The 26,547-nt window shown below is 40.0% G+C and overlaps 1 protein-coding gene across 2 annotated transcripts in view; it reads left to right on the top strand.

The window, feature by feature from the left end:
• Positions 1-26,547, top strand: part of HERC4 (HECT and RLD domain containing E3 ubiquitin protein ligase 4) — a 162,813-nt gene that overhangs the window by 130,180 nt on the left and 6,086 nt on the right. For both annotated transcript variants that reach the window (XM_003258211.3, XM_003258212.3), the window contains 4 exons: positions 13,142-13,308; positions 14,613-14,679; positions 18,038-18,120; positions 21,521-21,704. In XM_003258211.3, the coding sequence (XP_003258259.1) occupies positions 13,142-13,308; positions 14,613-14,679; positions 18,038-18,120; positions 21,521-21,704 (501 nt within the window). The remainder of the gene's footprint in view (positions 1-13,141; positions 13,309-14,612; positions 14,680-18,037; positions 18,121-21,520; positions 21,705-26,547) is intronic.

The following is a 26,547-nucleotide window of genomic DNA, read 5'->3' as shown; positions in this document are numbered from 1 at the left end:
GTATTTTATTGAGGATTTTTGCATCAATGTTCATCAAGGATATTGGTCTGAAATTCTCTTTTTTGGTTGTGTCTCTGCCAGGCTTTGGTATCAGGATGATGCTGGCCTCATAAAATGTGTTAGGGAGGATTCCCTCTTTTTCTATCGATTGGAATAGTTTCAGAAGGAATGGTACCAGTTCCTCCTTGTACCTCTTGTAGAATTCGGCTGTGAATCCATCAGATCCTGGACTCTTTTTGGTTGGTAAGCTATTGATTATTGCCACAATTTCAGAACCTGTTATTGGTCTATTCAGAGATTCAGCTTCTTCCTGGTTTAGTCTTGAGTGGGTGTATTTGTCAAGGAATTTATGCATTTCTTCTAGATTTTCTAGTTTATTTGCATAGAGGTGTTTGTAGTATTCTCTGATGGTAGATTGTATTTCTGTGGGATTGGTGGTGATATCCCCTTTTTCATTTTTTATTGCATCTATTTGATTCTTCTCTCTTTTCTTCTTTATTAGTCTTGCTAGCGGTCTATCAATTTTGTTGATCTTTTCAAAAACCAGCTCCTGGATTCATTAATTTTTTGAAGGGTTTTTTGTGTCTCTATTTCCTTCAGTTCTGCTCTGATTTTAGTTATTTCTAGCCTTCTGCTAGCTTTTGAATGTGTTTGCTCTTGCTTCTCTAGTTCTTTTAATTGTGATGTTAGGGTGTCAATTTTGGATCTTTCCTGCTTTCTCTTGTGGGCATTTAGTGCTATAAATTTCCCTCTACACACTGCTTTGAATGTGTCCCAGAGATTCTGGTATGTTGTGTCTTTGTTCTCGCTGGTTTCAAAGAACATCTTTATTTCTGCCTTCATTTCATTATGTACCCAGTAGTCATTCAGGAGCAGGTTGTTCAGTTTCCATGTAGTTGAGCGGTTTTGAGTGAGTTTCTTAATCCTGAGTTCTATTTTGATTGCACTGTGGTCTGAGAGACAGTTTGTTATAATTTCTGTTCTTTTACATTTGCTGAGGAGAGCTTTACTTCCAACTATGTGGTCAATTTTGGAATAGATGTGGTGTGGTGCTGAAAAAAATGTATATTCTGTTGATTCGAGGTGGAGAGTTCTGTAGATGTCTATTAGGTCCACTTTGTGCAGAGCTGAGTTCAATTCCTGGATATCCTTGTTAACTTTCTGTCTCGTTGATCTGTCTAATGTTGACAGTGGAGTGTTAAAATCTCCCATTATTATTGTGTGGGAGTTTAAGTCCCTTTGTAGGTCACTCAGGACTTACTTTATGAATCTGGGTGCTCCTGTGTTGAGTGCATATATATTTAGGATAGTTAGCTCTTGTTGAATTGATCCCTTTACCATTATGTAATGGCCTTTGTCTCTTTTGATCTTTGTTGGTTTAAAGTCTATTTTATCAGAGACTAGGATTGCAACCGCTGCCTTTTTTTGTTTTCCATTTGCTTGATAGATCTTCCTCCATCCCTTTATTTTGAGTCTGTATGTGTCTCTGCACGTGAGATGGGTTTCCTAAATACAGCACACTGATGGGTCTTGACTCCTTATCCGATTTGCCAGTCTGTGTCTTTTAATTGGAGCATTTAGCCCATTTACATTTAAAGGTAATATTGTTATGTGTGAATTTGATCCTGTCATTATGATGTTACTTGGTTATTTTGCTCGTTAGTTGATGCAGTTTCTTCCTAGCCTCGATGGTCTTTACAATTTGGCATGTTTTTGCAGTGGCTGGTACCAGTTGTTCCTTTCCATGTTTAGTGCTTCCTTCAGGAGCTCTTTTAGGGCAGGCCTGGTGGTGACAAAATCACTCAGCATTTGCTTGTCTGTAAAGTATTTTATTTCTCCTTCACTTATGAAGCTTAGTTTGGCTGGATAGGAAATTCTGCGTTGAAAATTCTTTTCTTTAAGAATGTTGAATATCGGCCCCCACTCTCTTCTGGCTTGTAGAGTTTCTGCTGAGAGATCAGCTGTTAGTCTGATGGGCTTCCCTTTGTAGGTAACCCAACCCTTCTCTCTGGCCGCCCTTAACATTTTTTCCTTCATTTCAACTTTGGTGAATCTGACAATTACGTGTCTTGGGGTTGCTCATCTCGAGGAGTATCTTTGTGGCATTCTCTGTATTTCCTGAATCTGAATGTTGGCCTGCCTTGCTAGATTGGGGAAGTTCTCCTGGATAATATCTTGCAGAGTGTTTTCCAACTTGGTTCCATTCTCCCCGTCATTTTCAGGTATACCAATCAGACGTAGGTTTGGTCTTTTCACATAGCCCCATATTTCTTGGAGGCTTTGTTCATTTCTTTTTATTCTTTTTTCTCTAAACTTCCCTTCTCGCTTCATTTCATTCATTTCATCTTCCATCACTGATACCCTTTCTTCCAGTTGATCGCATCGGCTACCGAGGCTTCTGCAATCTTTGCGTAGTTCTCGAAACTTGGCTCCATCAGCTCCTTTAAGCCCTTCTCTGCATTGGTTATTCTAGTTATCCACTCGTCTAATTTTTTTTCAAAGTTTTTAACTTCTTTGCTATTGTTTTGAATTTCCTCCCGTAGCTTGGAGTAGCTTGATCGTCTGAAGCCTTCTTCTCTCAACTCGTCAAAGTCATTCTCCGTCCAGCTTTGTTCCGTTGCTGGTGAGGAACTGCGTTCCTTTGGAGGAGGAGAGGTGCTCTGCTTTTTAGAGTTTCCAGTTTTTCTGCTCTGTTTTTTCCCCATCTTTGTGGTTTTATCTACTTTTGGTCTTTGATGATGGTGATGTACAGATGGGTTTTTGGTGTGAATGTCCTTTCTGTTTGTTAGTTTTCCTTCTACCAGACAGGACCCTCAGCTGCAGGTCTGTTGGAGTTTGCTAGAGGTCCACTCCAGACCCTGTTTGGCTGGGTGTCAGCAGCGGTGGCTGCAGAACAGCGGATTTTTGTGAGACCGCAAATTCAGCTGTCTGATAGTTCCTCTGGAAGTTTTGTCTCAGAGGAGTACCTGGCCAAGTGAGGTGTCAGTCTGTCCCTACTGGGGGGTGCCTCCCAGTTAGGCTGCTCGGGGGTCAGGGACCCACTTTAGGAGGCAGTCTGCCCGTTCTCAGATCTCCAGCTGCGTGTTGGGAGAACCACTACTCTCTTCAAAGCTGTCAGACAGGGACATTTAAGTCTGCAGAGGTTCCTGCTGACTTTTTGTTTGTCTGTGCCCTGCCCCCAGAGGTGGAGCCTACAGAGGCAGGCAGGCCTCCTTGAGCTGTGGTGGGCTCCACCCAGTTCGAGCTTCCTGGTTGCTTTGTTTACCTAAGCAAGCCTGGGCAATGGCGGGCGCCCCTCCCCCAGCCTCGCTGCCGCCTTGCAGTTTGATCTCAGACTGCTGTGCTAGCAATCAGCGAGACTCCGTGGGCATAGGACCCTCTGAGCCAGGTGCGGGACACAATCTCCTGGTGTGCCGTTTTCCAAGTCCGTTGGAAAAGCGCAGTATTAGGGTGGGACTGACCCGATTTTCCAGGTGCCGTCTGTTACCCCTTTCTTTGACCTGGAAAGGGAACTCCCTGACCCCTTGCACTTCCCAAGTGAGGCAATGCCTCGCCCTGCTTCGGCTCATGCACAGTGCACTGCACAGATTGTCCTGCACCCACTGTTTGGCACTCCCTAGTGAGATGAACCCGGTACCTCAAATGGAAATACAGAAGTCACCCATCTTCTGTGTCGCTCACGCTGGGAGCTGTAGACCGGAGCTGTTCCTATTCGGCCATCTTGGCTCCACCCCGTTAACCTTTTAAAAGAACCAACTTTTGGCTTTGTTGCTTCCGTGTATTATTTTTCTTTTTTTTTTTTTTTAAGCAAAAGTAATTCTGCTTCATTGATGTAGGAATTAGTATAATCATTGAAATACATCCAGAGGGTGCAGCCTTTATAGGAAAAGAGGAAGTCAGCTTTAATTTATTTAAAATACTAACACTTAACTGCAAGTGCAAAGTTAAACAAAGCAACCCCTATAGATTGTGCATTAAAGGTGAAGTCAAGAGGAAAAATGATGCAGGGAAACAACAATTTTCTCTTCTTTTTAAAAAAATTTCAATAGGTTTTTGGGAAACAGGTGGTGTTTGGTTGCATGAATAAGTTCTTTAGTGGCAATTTCTGAGATTTTGGTGCACCCATCACCCGAGCAGTATACACTGTACCCAATGTGTAGTCTTTTATCCCTCACCCCCGCCCCCACCCTTTCCCACAAGTCCCCGAAGTCCATTATATCATTCTCATGCATTTGCATCCTCATAGCTTAGCTCCTGCTTATGAGTGAGAACATAGGATGTTTGGTTTCCCATTCCTGAGTTATTTCTCTGAGAATAATGGTCTCCAGGTCCATTGAGGTTGCTGTGAATGCCATTATTGCATTCCATTTTATAGCTGAATAGTATTCCATGGTATGTATATTTTTTTATCCACTTGTTGATTGATGGGCATTTGGGCTGGTTCCATATTTTTGCAATTGTGAATTGTGCCAGTATAAACATACATGTGCAAGTATCTTTTTTGTATAATAACTCTTTTCCTCTGGGTAGATACCCAGTAGTGGGGATTGCTGGATCAAGTGGTAGATCTGCTTTTAGTTCTTTTTTTTTTTTATTATTATTTTTTATTTTTTTGAGATGGAGTCTCACTCTGTCATCCAGGCTGGAGTGCAGTGGCACTATCTTGGCTTGCTGCAAGCTCTGCCTCCCGGGTTCATGCCATTCTCCTGCCTCAGCCTCCCAAGTAGCTGGGACTGCAGGCGCCCGCCACCACGCCTAATTTTTTTTGTTTGTTTATTTTTAGTAGAGACAGGGTTTCACTGTGTTAGCCAGGATGGGCTCGATCTCCTGACCTCGTGATCCACCCACCTCGGCCTCCCAAAGTGCTGGGATTACAGGCGTGAGCCACCGCGCCTGGCCAACTTTTAGTTCTTTTTAAAAATTTTATTTATTTATTTATTTATTTTGAGGGTGCGAGATAGAGTCTTGCTCTGTCACCCAGGCTGGAATGCAGTGGCACAGTCTCAGCTCACTGCAACCTCTGCCTCCCATGTTCAAGCCATTCTTGTGCCTCAGCCTGCCAAGTCGCTGGGACTGTAGGCGCACCTCACCACGCCCAGCTAGTTTTTGTATTTTTAGTAAAGACAGTGTTTTGTCATGTTGGCCAGGCTGGTCTTGAACTCCTGACCTCAGGTTATTCACCTACCTCGGCCTCCCAAAGTGCTGGGATTGCAGGTGTGAGCCATCATGCCTGGCCTACTTTTAGTTCTTTAAGGAATCTCCACACTGTTTTCCGTAGTAGTTGTACTAGTTTACCTTCCCACCAACAGTGTAGAAGTGTTCCCTTTTCGCCACATCCACGCCAACATCTATTGTTTTTTTATTTTTTTATTATGGCTATTCTTGTGGGAGTAAGGTGGCATTGCATTGTGGTTTTGATTTGCATTCCCCTGATCATTAGTGATGCTGAGCAGTTTTTCTTTTTTTTTCTTTTTACCATTTGTATATCTCCTTTTGAGAATTGTCTGTTCATGTCCTTAGCCCACTTTTTGATGGGATTGTTATTTTCTCGCTGATTTGTCTGAGTTCCTTGTAGATTCTGGATTATGTATTATTTTTCTATTCTCTAATACATTTATCACTGCTTTAATATTTAGTTTTCTCCACCTGTTAGCTTTGGGTATAGTTTGTTCTTAGTTCCTTAGGATATAAACTTAGGTTATTGACTTGAGATCGTTCTCTTTTTTTTAGTTTAAGTGTTTACAACTATTAGTTTCCCTCTGAACACTATTTTTGCATCCCATAAGTTGTAGTATGCTGTGTTTTCATTAGTCTCAAGTATTTTCTAATTTCCCTTGTGATTTCTTCTTTGATCTTTTGGTTGTTTAAGAATGTATTGTTTAGACTGGGCATGGTGGCTCATGCCCGTAATCCCAGCACTTTGGAAGTCAAGGCGGGCAGATCACGAGGTCAGGAATTCGAGACCAGCCTGGCCAACATGGTGAAACCCTGTCTCTGCTAAAAATACATTAAAAAAAAAAAAGAGCGTATTGTTTAATTTCCATATGTTTGTGAATTTTCCAGGTTTCCTTTTGTTATTTCTGGTTTCACTCCATTATGATATGAGAAGATAATTTTTTATGATTTTAGTCTTTAAAATTTATTGAAAGTTTTGTGACCTAACATATGGTCTATCCTAGAAGATGTTCCATGTACACTTAAAAAGAATGTTTATTCTACTTTTATTGGATAGAGTATTCTATATATGTCTGATAGGTCTTGTTGGTTTATAATGTAGTTCAGGTTCTCTATTTCCTTATTGATCTTTGGATTGTTGTATACATTAATGATAGTGGGATATTAAAGCTACCAGTTATTATCTTAGAACTGTCCATACCTCCCTTTGATTCTGTCAGCTTTTGCCTTATATATTTTGGAGCTGTGTTGTTAGGTTCATAACTATTTGTAATTGTTATATCTTCTTGATGAATTGACCCTGTTATCAATATTTGTCTTTGTCTCATATCAATTTTGCATCATATTAGTCTATTTTGTCTTAGTATATATAGTTTCTCTAGCTGTCTTTTGTTACTATTTACATGGAATAACTATTTTCCACCTATTTCTGTCTTTGGACCTAAAGCAAGGCTTGTATTTTTTTTAAAGACTTGTTTTGTGGCCTAACATATGGTCCATCCATATGCTGCAGAGAACAATGTGTATTCTTCAGCTGCTGGATGAAATGTCCTATAAATATCTATTAAATCCATTTGGTCTGTAGTGCAGATTATTTGGTCTGTAGTGCATATTAAGTCCAATGTTTCTTCATTGATTTTCTGTTAGAATGATCTGTCCAATGCTGTAAGTGGAGTGTTGACGTCTCCAGCTATTATTGTATTGGGGTCTCTCTCTCTCTCTCTCTCTCACTCTCTTTAGCGGTAATAATATTTGCTTCATATATCTGAGCACTCCAGTATTGGGTGAATATTTATATTTGTAATTTTGTTTTGTTTTGTTTTGAGACACGAGTCTTGCCATGTCACCCAGGCTGGAGTGCAGTGGCTCGATCTTGACTCACTGCAACCTGTACCTCCCAGGTTCATGCTATTCTCCTGCCTCAGCCTCCCGAGTAGCTGGGACTACAGGTGTGTGCCACCATGCCCAGTTAATTTTTGTATTTTTAGTAGAGATGAGGTTTCACCATGTTGGCCAGGATGGTCTTGATCTCTTGACCTCATGATCCACCCACCTTGGCCTCCCAAAGTGTTGGGATTACAGGTGTGAGCCACTGCGGCCGGCCTATATTTGTAATTGTTATATCTTCTTGCTTAATTGACCCCTTAATCATTATATAATGACCTTCTTTATCTTCTTTTATAGTTTATGTCTTGCATCTGTTTTGTCTAATACCTTGTGTTAGACAAAATAGTTAACATTTGCATGGAATATCTTTTTCCATCTCTTTATTTTCAGTGTCTGTGTCTTGATAAGTGAAGTGTGTTTCTTCTAGGCAGCAGATCATTGGGTCTTGTTTTGTGTGTGTGTATGTGTGTGTGTCTGTCTGTGTGTGTGTGTGTTTGTGTTTTATCCATTTACCTAGTCTGTGTCTTTTGATGGGAGAGTTTAGTCCATTTATATTGATTGATAAGGAGTTACTCTTCCATTTTCTTTTTTTTTTTTCTTTTTCTTTTTTTTTTTTTTTGGACACAGGGTCTTGCTCTGTCACCCAGGCTAGAATGCAGTGGTGTGATCACAACTCACTGAAGCCTTTCCCGGATTCCAGTGATCCTCCCACTTCAGCCACCGAGCAGCTAGGACTATAGGCACGTGCCACCATGCCTGGCCAATTTTTCTATTTCGTATAGAGATGGAGTTTCACCATGTTGCCCAGGCTGGTCTCAAATTCCTGGGCTCAAGTGATCTGCCTACCTCCACCTCACTAAGTGCTATGTGAGCCAGCAGTGCCCAGCCATTCCTGCCATTTTTAAATGTGTTCTGGTAGTTTTTTGCCCTTCCTTCCTTCCTTCCTTCCTTCCTTCCTTCCTTCCTTCCTTCCTTCCTTCCTTCCTATTCCATTCCTTTTTGTGAAAGTGACTTTTCTCTGGTGGTATGTTTTGAAATTTCTTTTTTTTTTTATTTTTCGTGTATCTGTTCTATGTTTTTTGGTTTGAGTTTACCATGAGGCCTGCGAATAGCTTATAACCCAATATTGTAAACTGAAGATAACACCAATTACATAAACTAACACACAGAGAGAAAACTAATAAAAACTTTACGCGTCAACTGTGTTCCCCTGGTTTTTAGCTTTGTATTGTTTCTGTTTATTTTACTACACTGTCTGTCTTGTAGCTGTAGTTATTATTTTTTATTGGTTCATGTCTTAGTCTTTCTACTCAAGATATGGGTAGTTTATACACCACAATTACAGTGTCATAATATTCTGTTTTTCTGTGTATTTACTATTACCGGTGAGTTTTGTTTCTTCACATGATATTGCTCATTAAAGTTCTTATCTTTCAGACTGAAGAACTCCATTTAGTTTTTCTTCTTGAACAGGTCTCGTGTTGATAAAATCCCTCAGCTTTTATTTTTCTGGGAAGATCTTTATTTGTCCTTCATGTTTGAAGGATATTTTCACTGGATATACATACTATTCTAGGACAAAAGTTTTTTCCTTCAGCACTTTAAATATGTCGTGCCATTCTCCTGGCCTGAAAGGTTTCCATTGAAAAGTCTACTGCTAGATGTACTGGAGCTCCACTGTATGTTGTTTCTTTTCTCTTGCTGCTTTCAGGATCCTTTCTTTATCCTTGACCTTTGGGAGTTTGATTATTAAATATCTTGAAGTCTTATTTGGGCTAAATTTGCTCTGTATTCTGTAACCTTCTTGTACTTGAATATCGATACCTTTCCCTAGGTTTGGGATGTTCATGTTATTATCCCTTTGAACAAACTTTCTGTCCCATTTCTTTCTCTACCTCCTCTTTAAGGCCAATAACTCTTAGATTTGCCCTTTTGAGGCGATTCTCTAGATCTCATAGGAGTGCTTCATTTCTTGTTTTTTCTTTTGTCTCCTCTGATTGTGTACTTTGAAATAGCCTGCCTTCAAGCTCACTAATCGCTTCTTTTTCTTGATCAGTTCCACTGTTGACAGACACTGATGCATTATTCTTCAGCATGTCAGTTGCATTTTTCAACTCTAGAATTTCTGCTTCTTTTTATTTTACTCTTGAATTTATCTGATAGGATTCTGAGTACCTTTTCTGTGTTATCTTGAATTGCTTTTTCCTCAAAACAGCTGTTTTGAATTCTCTGTCTGACTGAAAGGTCATGTATCTCTGTCTCTCCATGATTGGTCACTGGTGCCTTATTTAGTTCGTTTGGTAAGGTCATGTTTTCCTGGGTGGTTGTGATGCTTGTGGATGTTCGTTGGTGTCTGGGCACTGAAGAGTTAGGTATTTATTATAGTCTTTACAGTCTGGTTTTATTTGTATTCATCCTTCTTAGGAGGGCCTTCTGGGTATTTGGAGGGACTTGGGTGTTGTGATCTAAGTTTTTGGTCATTGCAGCCATATCTGCATTAGGGGGCACCCCAAGCCCAATATCACTGTGTCTCTTGCAAACTAAGAGATACTGGCCTGGTCTCGGATAAGATTTGGAAGAATCCTCTGGATTATCAGGCAGAGACTCTTGTTCTCTTTCCTCACTTTTTCCCAAACAGAGTCTTTCTGTGCTGAGCTCTCTGGAGCTGGGGGAGGGGTGACACCAGCACCTTTGTGGCCACTGCTGGGACTGCACTGGGTCAGACCTGAAGGCAGCACAACACTGGGTCTCACCTAAGGCTCATGGTAACCACTACCTGGCTACTGCCTTTGTTTGCTTAAGGCCCTAGGGCTCTGCAGTCAGCAGGTGGTGAAGCCAGCCAAGCTTGTGTTCTTCCCTTCAGTGCAGAGAGTTCCCCTCTCAGTCCCAGTTGGGTCCAGAAATGCTGTCTGAGAGCCAGGGCTTGGAGTTAGAAACCTTAAGGAACCTACCTGGTGCTCTATTCTACTGTGGCCCTGCTGGCATCCAAGCCACAAGACAAAATTGTTCCCACTCTACAGGCCCCATCCATAGAATGATTAGGTGGGGACCTGTCAAAGGAGAATCCTCAAATTGTCAGTATATATTGGTTTTTTTTTTTTTTTTTTTTTTTGAGATGGAGTCTCGCTCTGTCGCCCAGGCTGGAGTGCAGTGATGCAATCTCGGCTCACTGCAAGCTCCGCCTCCCGGGTTCACGCCATTCTCCTGCCTCAGCCTCTCCGAGTAGCTGGGACTACAGGCGCCCGCCACCACGCCCGGCTAATTTTTTTTTTGTATTTTTAGTAGAGACGGGGTTTCATCGTGGTCTCGATCTCCTGACCTCGTGATCTGCCCGCCTCGGCCTCCCAAAGTGCTGGGATTACAAGCATGAGCCACCGCGCCCGGCTGTATTGGTTTTTTTATCCTTTGGGTTTTCAAGAAAGGTTGTAACCCTGGATGTCTGTGTTTTAGTAATGTTCTGGACCCTGGAAAGGGAAGCTAGGATTCTCCTTGTTCACTGTACAGACCTTCATTTGATCCCTTTGTTTTCAGTGCAGCACCCTAACTATCAGCTGTCTCAGATTCCAGACCCTCTGGTTCAGGCTCTCCAAAAAGGCAAAGGACTTTCCACCAAGCATCCTAGTTTCAACCCCACTCTAATACCTCTGCCTTTTAGAGTCTTTATGTTTACCCGCTGAGCTAACTGGGCTACCTCTGATATTGCGAGTATTGGTACTTCCAGTTCCTGAGCCTGTAGCACAAATTAGCTATAACTTACTATTTCAATATTTTCTGCTTTACCAATTCAGCCATTTGTCTACTTTTCATATTTTGAAATGTTATTAACATCTCTTTATTGCTCTTACCTCCCTTATTCTCTTTTTTCCTGTGGACTTATACCATTTTTCCTCCTTCTCTTTTAGAGGGTTTTAGGAGGGAGAAAGATTTAACACATTAATCAGTCTGCTCTATTTAAGAACTTTCTAAACTTAAACAGAATTAAGACACAGCACAGAAAGATTAATTTGACCACTGAAAACTGTTACATTTATGCATAGCAGAAAACATAAAATTGAAAAGCATGTAACAGGCTGGGTTGTATGTAACAAATATGACACAGAGTAATACTCCTAATATAAGAAGAATTCAAATACAAATACTTAAGAAAAACACTACCCCCCAAAAGATAAGTGGGCAAAGTACCTGGAGAGTTATTTCATGAGCACATACGTATCTCTGATTTTCAGTATCACAAATAGTCAGAAATGTGTACTAAAGCAATTTGTCATTTTAAACTCAAAAGAAAAATGTATTTGTGTGTGCATAGAGTATATATACAGATGTAAACGTGAAGAGTAGAGCATTTTCCTGGACTGCAAATGGCAGTTTAACCTGGAACAGGAGCTGGCTCAGTATCTCACGCCTGTAATCTCAGCACTTTGGGAGGCTGAGGCGGGTGGATCACCTGAGGTCAGGGGTTGGAGACCAGCCTGACCTACGTGGAGAAACCCTGTCTCTACTAAAAATACAAAATTAGCCAGGCATGGTGGCTCATGCCTGTAATCTCAGCTACTCGGGAGGCTGAGCCAGGATAATCACTTGAACTCAGGAGGCGGAGGTTGCCGTGAGCCAAGATCGCGTCATTGCACTCCAGCCTGGGCAACAAGAGTGAAACTCCATCTCAAAAATAAACAAACAAACAAACAAACTGAAACAGGGGTAGAGGAAAACATATTAGCAATATGCTTGACTGTCTTTTGACTTATGAATTCTTCCTTAGGAAGTAGAATTTCTCCTAGGGAAATATTTCAAACTATGGACCAAAATATGCAAAAAGATGTCCATCTTATTTTTAATACTACTAGCTAGGTAGGATAATTGACATTTATCGAACCTTTAGTGTGTGTTTCAAGAACTGTGCTAAAAGTGTTTAACATATATTATCCCATATAATCCTCACAACAACTATATGAGATAAATATTATATTTACCTTCTTTGAAAACACAGAGGCTAGACCGCTAAACCAGGCCGGAGCCCAGGTCTTATTTAAAACATTTATTCTTTAACCATCATGCTCACAGTTTTCTGTAAATACATATTACTTTTATAAAGATGAGGGAAAAAAATAAACATTTTCAATGTGTCAATAGTGTATGTTTCAGTTATCTAAGCATCCAAGGAGAGTAAAACAGCTAAACTTAGCAACTCATTGTACTTTTATGATACAATATGCAGCCATTAAAAAGTTATGTTTTGGCCAGTCGCGGTGGCTCACGCCTGTAATCCCAGCACTTTGAGAGGCTGAGGTGAACAGATCACCTGAGGTCAGGAGTTTGAGACCAGCCTGACCAATATGGTGAAACCCCGTCTCTACTAAAAATAGAAAAATTAGCCTGGTTGTGGTGGTGTGTGCCTGAGGCGGGAGAATCTCTTGAACCCAGGAGGCATACGTTGCAGTGAGCAGAGATCGCACCACTGCACTCCATCCTGGGTGACAGAGGGAGACTTTGTCTCAAAAAAACAAACAAAAAAAAGTTGTGTTTTAGAAGAACATTTAATGACATAATACTCATGTTGTAATTAGAAAATGAGATAAAATCTTAAATATAGTGTATTAAAAATATTTTTCTGAGCTTATTATAGGTGGAAATACACAAAAAAATTTTAATCATTATTCCTGAATGATTGGTTTACAGGTGTTTATTCATTTTCTTTTCTATGTTTTTTCTTTGTTTTCCAAATTTCGAATGTGTATTACTTTTTAAATCAGAAAAAAAGTTATAGTAATTATTTCACCTATTAATGTCGAATGACATGAATATGCTTATATGTCTGGGAAAAAACAGTTGTAAAGTCATATGTATAGTACAATTTCAGCTAGATATATTTTTTTTAAGTCTGAGAAAATATGCTACATGGAAATGTACAAAAATACTAACAGTGATGTTATCCCAGGGAGAGTAATGAGGATGAACTTTTATTATTTATTACTTTTTTCTCTATCTTCAAAATTGTATAATATGAGCATATTTATATAATCATAGAAAATTTAATATTTTAACTTGGAGGACATGTCTTTACTTTTTCTTCTATTTTTAGACATTTGAAGACAGTGATTTGTTCCATTTGATTGGTGTTATCTGTGGCTTAGCAATTTATAATTTTACCATTGTGGACCTGCATTTTCCTTTGGCTTTATATAAGAAACTACTGAAAAAGAAGCCATCCTTGGATGATTTGAAAGAACTAATGCCTGATGTTGGGAGGTTAGTTGGAAAAAAAAAGTCAAAAGGTAGTAGGGTTTGGGAGGTAAGAAGTGGGGAATGTACAGAAAGCTTTCCTTCTATGAAAAAATATGTTTTGTTCTTCTTGTTAAATTTCTGAAATAAACAAATGCCCTTCTAATAAAGGAAAATCCATTATGTTTCTCAGATGAAAATTTTCTATTGAAAGACTAAATTTGGCTGGTGCAGTGGCCTACACCTGTAATCCTAGCACTTTGGGAGGCCGAGGCAGGTGGATCACCTGAGGTCGGGAGTTTGAGACCAGTGTGGAGGTCAGGAATTCAAGACTAGTGTGACCAACATGGCGAAACCCCATCTATACTAAAATACAAAAATTAGCCAGGCATGGTGGCCCACGCCTGTAGTCCCAGCTACTCAGGAGGCTGAGGCAGGAGAATTGCTTGAACCCAGGAGGCGGAGGTTGCAGTGAACCAAGATTGCACCATTGCACTCCAGCCTGGGTGACAGAGCAAGACTCTGTCTCAAAAATAAAAAAAAAGAAAGACTAAATTTTTAGTTGTTTGACAATACCTTGCAAATATCAGGTAATCACCTTAGGAAAGTAAATTTTTTTCTGAGAGTGGTTAAATGATTTATTTGAACTTTTACTTCTGATAACCTTCATTCCTAGTTTGAATATGTGAAATTTATTTTTATTTATTAAATAAAATGTATTAAAAATTTTATATAAATAAGGACAAATGGGCCAGGCGCGGTAGCTCATGCCTGTAATCCTAGCACTTTGGGAGACCGAGGTGGGCGGATCGCGAGGTCAGGAGTTCAAGACCAGCCTGGCCAACATGGTGAAACCCGGTCTCTACTAAAAATACAAAAATTAGCCGGGCATGGTGGTGGGCGCCTGTAATCCCAGCTGCTCTGGAGGCTGAGGCAGGAGAATTGCTTTTAAAAACCCGGGGGGCGGAGGTTGCAGTGAGCCAAGATTGTGCCACTGCACTCCAGCCTGGGCGACAGAGCAAGACTCCATCTCGGGAAAAATAAAATAAAATAAGGAAAAATGTTAAAAATAGGTGGATACATGGCCTTTGTATTCAGAAAAGTGATAAGAACCTTTTACTAATTTTTTTCCTTAAGCATCATTTATGAGTTTGCCATTGTGTATTCACTATTCTGAAACAAATATAAAATTACAAATTGACAAAAGGATTTTACCAAGAGGGAATGAGAAGTGTGTGTGTGTGTGTGTGTATATATATACATATATATGTAAAATAGTCAAAATATCCAATAATGTTTTTCCTCTCAGAAACATATATATTATTTTGCAGAAGCATGCAACAGTTACTGGATTATCCAGAAGATGACATAGAGGAAACATTTTGTCTTAATTTTACGGTAAGATGGAAGGACATAGGTTAGCCTGATTATTCATCATCCCTTTTCTTTAACAGCTGTGTCTTAGGGTTTTTCTTTATTTTGATGGATGGAATTCTTAAAGAACCCTTTAGCTAACATTTATTGAGCATTTACTATGTGCTAGCTAGTCATAGTACATGCATTTCATTTAATCCTCAGCAATCCAATGAGGTTAGGATTATCCCTGTTTTACAGATGAAGAAAACTGAAAACAGTCATTACCTTGGGGAGTCAGTATGCATATCAGCCTCTGTGACTTAAACCTGTGTACTTTATCATTATGCTAAAGATATTTACAAATAACAAGACATCCTCTTTACCCAAGTGTTCATTTTTGAGTCTGCAATTACAGAAGTGCTTTAGAGAAGCAAAAGGTTATTGTAATGTGAGAATATTACTACTAAACTTAAAAACATTAATTTCCATTGGTACATTCCTTTCTATTTCACACTAACATTCATCCTTGCCCATCTTGTCTTATTCACTGTTGGATGACGTAGATAAAACAAATGCAAATGCATTGCAATATTATTTGGAAAATGAAATTGCAAATCTTGTAAAAGATGCACAGTTTCATTAAGGCAGCAAAGGGATGTGTTTTGTTTTGTTTTGTTTTTTTTGAGACGGAGTCTTGTTCTGTCACCCAGGCTGGAGTGCAGTGGCATGATCTCAGCTCACTGCAACCTTTGCCTCCCAGGTTCAAGCGATTATCCTGCCTCAGCCTCCTGAGTAGCTGGGATTACAGGTGCCCGCCACCACGCCCAGCTAATTTTTGTATTTTTACTAGAGACGGGGTCTCACCACCTTGGCCAGGCTGGTCTCGAACTCCTGACCTCATGATCCACCCACCTCGGCCTCCCAAAGTGCTGGCGTTACAGGCGTGAGCCACTGTACCTGGCCAAAACGGATGTTAAATAACTGATCCAGTCACATGCCAAGCCATTGATAGATGAGGATATGGCAGAAGTAGACTAGTTGGTAATTAAATAAGAGAAAATCCATAAGTATTACGGTAAGGCACTCCAGAAGGGAACAATTTGAATATTATAAATTAGACTCTTGGAGAAATTGTAAAACCTTCAGTTTTCGTCTTCGTCTTCTTCTTTTCTTTTTTCTGAGACAGAATCTTGCTCTGCCCAGTCTGGAGTGCAGTTGCGCAATCTCAGCTCATTGCAACCTCTGCCTCCCAGGTTCAAGTAATTCTCCTGCCTCAGCCTCCCGAGTAGCTGGGACTACAGGCGCACACCACCATGCCCAGCTAATCTTTGTATTTTTAGTAGAGATGGGGTTTCACCATGTTGGCCAGGCTGGTCTCAATCTCTTGACCTCGTGATCTGCCTGCGTTGGCCTCCCAAAGTGCTGGGATTATAGGCGTGAGCCACAGTGCCTAGCCTGTTTTTTATTTTTTAAATTTTTTATTTGTATATTTGTTTGCCACCCTGCCACACACACAACATTCTCTTTATGGTTTTGTCAAAGCTGACAAAAGATGCCATATTCTGCTGTCATAAAATTTGCCAAAAAAAATTGCACATTCATATTTTCTTCAAGAAAATTTTAAGACTATTTTCTGTCCAGGCACAGTGGCTCACGTCTGTAATCCCAGCATTTTTGGAGCCCGAGGTGGGCAGATCACTTGAGGTCAGGAGTTAGAGACAAGCCTGGCCAATATGGTGAAACCCCGTCTCTACTAAAAATACAAAAATGAGCCAGACATGGTGGCACGTGCCTGTAATACCAGCTGCTCGGGAGGCTGAGGCAGGAGAACCACTTGAATCCGAGAGGTGGAGGTTGCAGTGAGCTGAGATCGCGCCATTGCACGATCTGCCTGGGTGACAGAGTGAGACTCCATCTCAAAAAAAAAAAAAAAAAAAAAAAGTCGGTCTCCACAAATCCAGATAACAACAGAAAAGCATTTTCCAAAGTGTGTTCCTGTTAGAATAAGGTGACCATAAAATTAAAAAAAAAAACAACAAAAAAAAACTCTTTTCTATGAAATTTTGGTTCTTTTTCACTTGATTCAATCATACCCATGTTAGTTTCTTGAATTTTTATTGATCATCTCAGTTGACTAAAAAATTGAGTTTCAAGCTGTTTAATTTCTAATTTATCAGTCACCAAATTTGTGAATTCTTACTATATTCAAAGAACTATGGTAATTCAAACATTTCTTTCCACTGCCATTTCTTTCTCAGAGATTTTTCAGTGGCTCTTTATTGCTTGTAGAATAATAGCTTTAGAATGGGTGTCAAAGAGATTTTTAAACTGGCTCTCCTCCTTTCATTGTATCCCTCCCTTCATACCAAGTTTTGTCATATCACACAGTATTTTTTTTAATATACCTTACCTTCCTCTTTTTCAGAGCCACTTGCCATACATTTTCAGAAACTTGGTATTTATTGTAATATCTAATTTTTTGTTCAATTGATATTCTCTGTCTGAAATCTCACTCTCTTCTTAATCTTTCAAAATACTACCCATACTTGTAGGTGCTTTTCAGATGGCATTTCTTCCTCAAGGTCTTTCACACTTCCTCTAGTTTAGAATTCTGTTTGCATTCCTGTATGATCTGATAACATTTTGTTCATCTCTCTCTTATAAATGCATTATTTTATTATAATTAGTTCTTTATATGTTACATTTCTCTGCCTTTACTAGATAGTAAGCATCACAGCAGGAATATATTCATCTGACATCCCACTCCCATCATAGTATTTTATAAATAGCAGGTTTTCATAAAAGAGGATAATATTCCAAAAAGAAGGAATAGCAAAAGAAAAGATACAGAAGTGGGAATGGTAATATTTTTAGAAAAATTCCAGAAGTAAAAGAAATAAAAGGTTTCAAAATAACTGACTATCTTTATAAACCAAATTAGTACATAACTGGAAAAACTGTCTGTGATCAAGTTTACAACAAGGGTGATAGAGGAACCCTGGAGTAGCAGTTCATTTGGGAAGAATGCATGGTTTTCTAAGCTGAATGCATTCTCATACTTGGAGTTTATCACTCGTCTAAGGAAAACATCCTGTCTAATATTTTATAGTAACCATTTTAAAGTTTTATGCACAACAAATGCTTAGTTTCCTTATTAACTTACCAAACACTTGGTAATTTGTAATTAATCATGGTAGGAGTGCAAACTAGAGAGGATCAAAATTTCTAGTTCTGGCTTTAAGCGGAATTCTCAGATAAGCTATATGGTAGCAGAATTTTATCTCAAATTTAGTAGTTTTTTTTAATTAAATGAGAGAAAGGTAGAATATAATAATGGATTATTAAAATACTCTAAGTTTTGAGTCTGACATTGACTTTTTTTAAAAATTTAAATTAATAGATCACAGTTGAAAACTTTGGTGCAACAGAAGTGAAAGAGCTGGTTCTAAATGGTGCAGACACAGCTGTTAACAAACAAAATCGGTAAGTGAATTTTAGCAGCAACAATGGGAATAATAAGATTCAGTAGACATTTCCTTCTGTACGCAGAAAACGTGTCACAACCCTAAGCTTTTACTCCAATAAAACTTTAATTTTGAGTGGTTAGTGAGGAAATAATCTGCCTTTTCCTCCTGAAATCCCTTGAAGACATTAAAACAAAGAGAAGGGAGAAGTGACAGCAGCAAACATTTTTGGAAGCCAGGAAACAGTAGTAACTAACTTTAGCAAACCAGAGGAAGCTGCAACATGAGATGGAAGAGAGGAGCCACGAAGCCAGCTGGATCACTTCACAAAACAAAAGTTTGGGTGCTGAGAATAAAACATACCTTTAGAAAATGTGTGGTGTTTGGGGAAATGCTAGAACTCTTATAAGAAGCAGTTAAAAACTAGTTTCCCATGCTAACATTGGATTTAAAACAACAACAAAAGAAACTAGTTTCCCTTAGCACACCAGGAACCTGGCAACTGCCCCTCTCTGGCCTGGGCAGGAGATTGGAAATTTACCTTCTGGAGAAATTGAACTAAAGGGACTGTGGATTTGAGGACACCTGGGCACTGCCACAGGTGCCTCAGTTCAGGAGCTGAACTGAAAACAGGGAGATTAAGTGCTGAAAGTCTATAGCTCCCTCCTCCTTGGTACCGTATAGTGAAGGATCCCTTTCTGGGGAAACTGCCTAACATTTAAATGTAAATCCATAGGCCCGGCACAGTGACTCACGCCTGCAATCCCAGCACTTTGGGAGGCCGAGGTGGGCGGATCACGAGGTCAACGACAACAAGACCATCCTGGCTAATGCAGTGAAACCCCATCTCTACTAAAAATACAAAAAATTAGCCAGGCGTGGTGGAATGTGCCTGTAGTTCCAGCTACTCGGGAGCCTGAGGCAGAAGAATCGCTTGAACCCAGGATGCAGAGTTTGCAGTAAGCCAAGATCGTGCCACTGCGTTCGAGCCTGGGCAACAGAGCGAGACTCCGTCTCAAAAAAAAAAAAAAAAAAAGTGTAAATCGATAGCCAAAGGTCAACAGACATTTAAGGAAAGACCAAAACAGTCAAAAAGAATGGGAAGAAACCAGGAACCATGGAGGTTGAAGGACAAAACTTCAGAGGAAACTGAAATCAGTATCCTCAGAATGATGCGTGACATCCAGATGGATACAATTAAAAATGTAAAAAAAAAACAAAACTCATTTGAAAGAAATGGAATGAATGAAATCTGTCAAAGAAAATATTAAAAAAAAAAAAAAAAAACTTCCCCAGAAATGAATGACATCTTTTCAAGACTGAAAGCATGAGAAGTGGAAAAAAGGTCAATACCAAGACAAGATACATGAAATTACAGAATTTTCAGTCAAAGGGACCCTAAAACTGTCCAGAAAACCCACAGACCTAAGAATCAGTAACATCAGACACTGGAATCAAGGAACACTGGAAGCTAGAAGACCAAAATTTTGGGAGAAAATTACTTTTAACTTAGAATTCTGTATCCAAATTATCAAGTATGTGTGTTTAAAAACATTTTCATACATCCACAGTCTCAGAGAGTTTACTTCTGATGCCTTTTTCTCAGAAAGTTACTGGAGGATGTGTTCTGTCTACCAAAACAAGGAATTACACCAAGAAAGAGGAAGACACAGGATTAAACAACCACCACCACCACCAGGATTCAAAGAAGCAAAGATTCTTTCTGAAGGATCAATAGCTGTGTCGATTTAGAAATAACAACTTGGGTTAGGTCAAGAGGATGGAGGGCTCGAGGAGAGAAATGCGACTGATAGTACCTAATATTTTAAATGAATCTAGAGGAAATGGATATTTCTTTTGGAGAAGTTGGGGATGAATTAGCAAACTAAGGAAAACAAGTTCTTTTTAAGAGAAAAAGGGTAACCATAGAATACAGCTTAACTGTGAATAATATAGAAATGTTAACAAATATTGAACCAAAAATTGTTATATAAATATAATAGATGTACAGGGGAGTAGAAAGTGAATGGGACAATTACATTAAAGATTAATCCTAACCAAACTGAAATTTAAGGAATAACAACAGAACTGTGTTGTTAGAAACTTGAATATAAATATCAGAAGGGATAGCAAAAAAAGTTAAATAGTTGCCTTTTAATAGCGGGAATTTCTGGCAGAGAAGTGCAGGACAGAGTTGCTTTGTTCTCTTCTATTTTGTTAAAATTCTTTAATAGTGGCTGTTGCCAGGGAGTTGGTCCAAAGGATTATAATCCTAATTCTGCTACTTAGAAGCTTTATAATTTTAAATAAATTAGTTGATGTCTCAATGCCTCAGTGTCCTTCTCTGTTAAATGGAATGACAAATTATACTTACTTCATGGGGTTGAGAACTAGATGAGACAATATTTTAAGATACTTAGAATAAGAGCTAGCACATGTAGTGCTCAGTAAATGTTGGCTATTAGGATTGTTACTATTCGATGTTTTAAACTCTTGATATGTCTTACTTTGATAAAAATAAAGCTGTTTTTAAAATGATGTGAAAAAATTTTAGGTCCTTCTAGATATCCTTGTTTTAAAAAAATACTTGGTTCTGAAAGGCAATTTACCATTATTCCTATTGCAGAATCATCCTTTATTACTTGGAAGACAAAGATATAAAATAGTGAAATCTTCTAGTATCCATTCTCATTATTTGACCAGATAGCATCATAAAATGTTGTGGCTAGCAAAACAAAACAGACTGAGTAAGATTGTGGTTCAAATTCAGGGGTTAAAGGGGCTTCTTTTTTTCTTTACAGTTTCCTTTTGTATCATAAGAGGTAGAAGAGAATCAGAAGTGACTGTGTATGTATTCACACGTACATTTGAAAAGAAACTACACTTGTACTCTTTAATGATTATCCTAAAAGAATGTTTAGTACCCTGTTTTAGGCATTTGTTAAAAGTAAATGTTGTTCAGATTCCTTGGAACCCAAGCAAAAGAAGGCTATAGTTTGTCAAATGATCTGAATCCCAAAGCTCTCATTTTTTCGTCACCTATTGTTTGTAACAGATCATTCCTTTTAGGGATGCATGTGACATGATATTTATAAATTCTCAATAACTTGTAAATATTTTAAAATTATTTTCATAGCCATTTGCATCATTCTGCCCATTAGGAAATGACATTTTTTTCCATTAGGAATAGCCTAAGAATAACTGAATGCCTCATGGATACAGCTGATTTTTATATAGAAAGAATAATAGCTTTTTCCATAGTGACTTTGGTTTTGTCCTGTTTGAACCCTACTCATACATTCTCAGTTTCATAGATACATAGCAGAAATTGTAGGAGCACTTGAAGTTTTAATGACTACATTATGGATTCTTCATAAATGATTTTTATAATCTGTACATGTGTGCTTTTTCATTTCTAGGCAAGAGTTTGTTGATGCTTATGTGGATTACATATTCAATAAGTCAGTGGCTTCCTTATTTGATGCTTTTCATGCGGGCTTTCATAAGGTCTGTGGAGGAAAAGTCCTTCTGCTCTTTCAGCCTAATGAACTACAAGCAATGGTCATTGGAAATACAAATTATGATTGGAAGGAACTGGAAAAGGTAGGGGAAAACTAATCTCTGATATTGTTAAATGGAAAGGTTTATATGTGGAAATCTTGCCTTTTTATGTATTATTTTTTATTTTATACACTTTATTACTACCATTTTACAGGAAAGCACTCTACCCTTCAAACTCCACAATGAATGGATTTGAACTGTGTATGAATTAGACACTATTATAATTGATGGTATTGATATAGAAAACTCATCTGGCCAGGCACAGTGGCTCTCACCTATAACCCCAGCATTTTGGGGTGCTTAGGCGGGAGGATCACTTGAGGCCAGGAGTTCAACAGCAGCCTGGGGAACATAGTGAGACCTGATCTCTAAAAATAACTTAGGCCAGGTGTGGTGGCTTACACCTGTAACCCCAGGACTTTGGGAGGCCAAAGTGGGTGGATCACCTGAGGTCAGGAGTTCAAGACCAGCCTGGCCAACATGGTGAAACCCTGTTTCTATTAAAAATCCAAAAATTAGCTGAGCGTGGTGGCACATGCCTGTAATCCCAGCTACTCAGGAGGCTGAGGCAGGAGAATCTCTTGAACCTGGGAGGTGGAGGTTGCAGTGAGCTGAGATTGTGCCACTGCACTCTAGCCGGGGCAACAGAGCAAGGCTCTGTCTCAAAAACAAAAAATAAGTAAATAAAAATAGATAAAAATAATTTTAAAAATTAGCCAGATGTGGTAGCAAACACCTGTGGTCCTACCTGTGGGAGGCTGCAGTGGGAGAATCTCTTGATCCCAGGTGGTTGAGGCTGTAGTGAGCCATGATTATACCACTGCACTTGAGCCTGGATGACAGAGCAGGAACCTGTCTGTCTCAAAAGAAAACAAAAATGTCATGTGTGACACAGCTGGATAGAAGCCCTAACCAAGCCGGGCGCGATGGCTCATGCCTGTAATCCCAGCACTTTGGGAGGCCAAGGTGGGCGGATCACCTGAGGTCAGGAGTTCCAGGCCAGCCTTGCCAACATGGTGAAACCCCATCTCTACTAAAAATACAAAAATTAGCTGGGCGTGGTGGCACACACCTGTAATCCCAGCTACTTGGGAGGCTGAGACAGGAGAATTGCTTGAACCTGGGAAGTGGAGATTGCAGTGAGCCAAGATTGCGCCACTGCACTCTCCAAAAAAAAAAAAAAAGCCCTAGCCAAAGCTGAATGGGTTTTCGTTCTGCCTCAGTCTTAGGAAAACCATTATGAAATGCAGTTGTGATGTTTAAAAATCTTTGTTTCCTTTTTTTCTGATTAGTCCCAGTGTTACATTTTTTAGCAGAGTAATTATCAAATATTGATTCTGATAAACATTTAATAGAAAGTGCTGGCCATGTGCGGTGGCTCACGCCTGTAATGCCAGCACTTTGGGAGGCCGAGGTGGGCGGATCACGAGGTCAAGAGATCGAGACCATCCTGGCCAACCAACATAGTGAAACCCCGTCTCTACTAAATATACAAAAATTTGGGCATAGTGTTGCACGCCTGTAGTCCCAACTACTTGGGAGGCTGAGGCAGGAGAATCGCTTGAACCCGGGAAGCGGAGGTTGCAGTCAGCAAGATTGCGCCACTGCACTCCAGCCCGGGCAACAGAGCAAGACTCCATCTCAAAAAGAAAGAAAGTGCTAGGTTAAACCAGGCATGGTGTCTCACGCCTGTAATCCCAGCACTTGGGGAGGCTGAGGCAGGCAGATCACTTGAGGCCAAGAGTTGGAGGCCAGCCTGGCCAACATGGTGAAACCCCATCTCTACTAAAAATACAAAAATTAGCCAGGTGTGGTGGCACACTCCTGTAATACCAGCTACTTGGGAGGCTGAGACACAAGAATCACTTGAACCTGGGAGGCAGAATGACAGAAAGTGCAAGGTTAGATCAGCTTTGAGAAAGATATATGTGAAGTTAATCTGCTGATTTTCTATCTTTCTAATATACCATCCTCTGATTTATGCATTTATAATTAGTTAGATACTGTATACCTATTAAGATGACTAACACAAAAAAATAGAGCAGCACTTACTACCCTACCTTTTCTGTCAGTCATATTAATAGGTGCAAAGCATCAGGAACGTTTATACGTTGCCGATGGGGATACAAAATGGTATAGTCACTTTGGAAACAGTGGCGGTTTCTTATAAAGTTAAACATACATTTGCTATATGACCCAGCAGTCCTACTCCCAGGTATTAAATTATATTCACACAAAAATCTGTAAACAAAGGGGACAGAGTTTCAGTTTTACTAGATGAAAAGAATTCTGGAGATGGATGGTGGTACAACCATGTGAATGTAGTTAATGCTACTAAAGTGTACACTTAAAATGGTTAAGATACAAACTTTATGGTATGTGTGTTTTACCTTAATTTTTAAAGACTTTTTTTTTTTTTAATTTGCAAATGAGTAAAAAACTGGAAACAATCTAGATGTGCTTCAGTGGGTGAATGGGTAAACCTACTACAGTATACCTATTCAGCAGAATAACTACTAAGTGTTAAAAGGAAATGCACAGCTGGGCTGGGCACGGTGGCTCATGCCTGTAATCCCAGCACTTTGGGAGGCCGAGGCGGGCAGATCACCTGAGGTTGGGAGTTCGAGACCACCCTGACCAACATGGAGAAACCCCATCTCTACTAAAAATACAAAATTAGCTGGGTGTGGTGCCTGTAATCCCAGCTGCTTGGGAGGCTGAGGCAGGAGAATCGCTTGAACCTAGGAGGCAGAGGTTGCAGTGAGCCCGAGATCATACCATTGCACTCCAGCCTGGGCAACAAGAGTGAAATTCCATCTCAAAAAAAAAAAAAAGAAAGAAAGAAAGAAATGCACAGCTGGGTGTGGTGTCTCACACCTGTAATCCTGGCACTTTGGGAGGCTGAGGTTGGCAGATCGCTTGAACCCAGGAGTTCAAGACCAGCCTGGACAACATGATAAAACCCCGTCTCTACAAAAAATACAAAAATTGGCCCTTTATGGTGGCGTGCACCAGTAGTCCCAGCTACTCGGGAGGCTGAGGTGGGAGGATCCCTTGAGCCTGGGAGGTAGAGGCTGCAATGAGCCCTGACTGCACTCCGACGTAGGCAGCAAAGCAAGACCCTGTCTCAAAAAAGTAAAAAAAGCACTATTGATACATGCAACAACTGGATGAATCTGAGGCTTTCTGCTGAGTGAAAGAAGCCAGTTTCAAATGGTTGCATACTGTATGGCTCCATTTATGTGACATTCTTGAAAAGACAAAAAATTATAGTGAACAGAGACTAGGGGTTGAGTGGGAGGGTGTGACTTCAGAGGAGGTAGCACAAGAGACATCTAAGAGCATAACAGTGATGGGACTGCTCAGTATCCTAATTGTGGCAGTGGTTACACAAATCTGCACATGTGCTTAGAACTTACAGAACTGTATACACCCCAGAATTTAGCCAGTTTTACTGTGTAGTAATTTAAGGAATAAGATTTTAAGAATAATTAGGACTTCTAGTTAAACATTATGGAATAAACATGTCTGCTGCCTCCCAAAAATATCACTAGAATGACAGAAATGGAATAAAAATAGTAATACACACACCAAAAAATAAAAGTGCAATGAACAAGAGAAGAAATAGTTTTGGAAGACAGAAAGTAAGGAGGTAAATTGATGAGTGACTTAAAGCAGAGGAAAATTGAATTCTAAGCCTCCAGAGGGACAGGATTGTCAGGAGGCAACTTTTTTTTTTTGAGACGGAGTCTCGCTCTGTCGCCCAGGCTGAAGTGCAGTGGCACGATCTTGGCTCACTGCAACCTCCGCCTCCCAAGTTCAAGCGATTCTTCTGCCTCAGCCTCCCGAGTAGCTGGAACTACAGGCGTGCCACTATTCCCAGCTGATTTTTTTATTTTTTTAGTAGAGATGGGGTTTCGCCATATTGGGCAGGCTGGTCTTGAACTCCTGACCTCATGATCCACCCTTGGCCTTCCAGAGTGCTGGGATTACAGGCGTGAGCCACCGCGCCTGGCCCGAGGCAACTCATTTTATATCCTAGAATCTGAAAGGCTCAAGGACTGGTATACCATGTTACCCTTAATGGCAGGGATGAAGGTTGGACTAAGGGCAACAGAATTACTTTAAAGCCATTTTAAAGAATAATTGGACCATTCATGTCGCCTCTCCTACCCAGCAAAAGACAGCTTGGGAGAGAGGCTTTACAATTTGGGAAACTAGGTAAAACTGAGGATGCCACACAGCTGGTAGCCAGGTGTAAATCCTTCAGGCAGGAGATTGAAGGTTCTTGTGTGGTAGTAAATTGATCTACTCAAAAGAAGAAGCCTGTAGATACTAACTCTAAGGGGTCCCCCAGTGGAAATGGACTCCACCTCTAATCACCTTAAAATGACAATGATATAACAGCTTCTCATCACCCTTTAGATCCTACACAATTTTTCCCTCCTTGCCTCATCTCCTGTCATTGTTCCTGTCACTCTGCCTCAGCCTTATTAACCTCTGCTGAGCCTAGAACCCTCCAGGCACACTCCAGTCTTAGGGCGTTTCTGTTTCCTTTTCCACGTGCCTGGAATTCTCTTCCCCTGATAATCCCAAAAGATTCTTGCTCTCACTTCCTTTGTGTGTTTATACCTTCTCAGAGACCTTCCCTGGATAACTGGTCTAAAATTGCAAACCTCTCTCCTGCACACGTATCCTGTCTCCCCTCGCTGTTTTATTTTGCTTCTTTGGATTTGACATAATTTTACTTAGGTTGCTCCTTCCCCCCACCACAATGTAAGCACCATGAGGGCAGAATTTTTGCCTCTTTGTTCACTGCCGTATTCCCAGCACCTAGGAGAGCACTCAGTAAGTACTTGAAACCTTGCCTGAAGTGATAATTGAT

This window comes from Nomascus leucogenys, chromosome 18 (genome assembly GCF_006542625.1).
Source record: "Nomascus leucogenys isolate Asia chromosome 18, Asia_NLE_v1, whole genome shotgun sequence".
Classification (NCBI taxonomy): domain Eukaryota; kingdom Metazoa; phylum Chordata; class Mammalia; order Primates; family Hylobatidae; genus Nomascus; species Nomascus leucogenys.
Note: the sequence above shows the minus strand (reverse complement) of the source record. Positions and strands in the feature narration are given on the sequence as shown.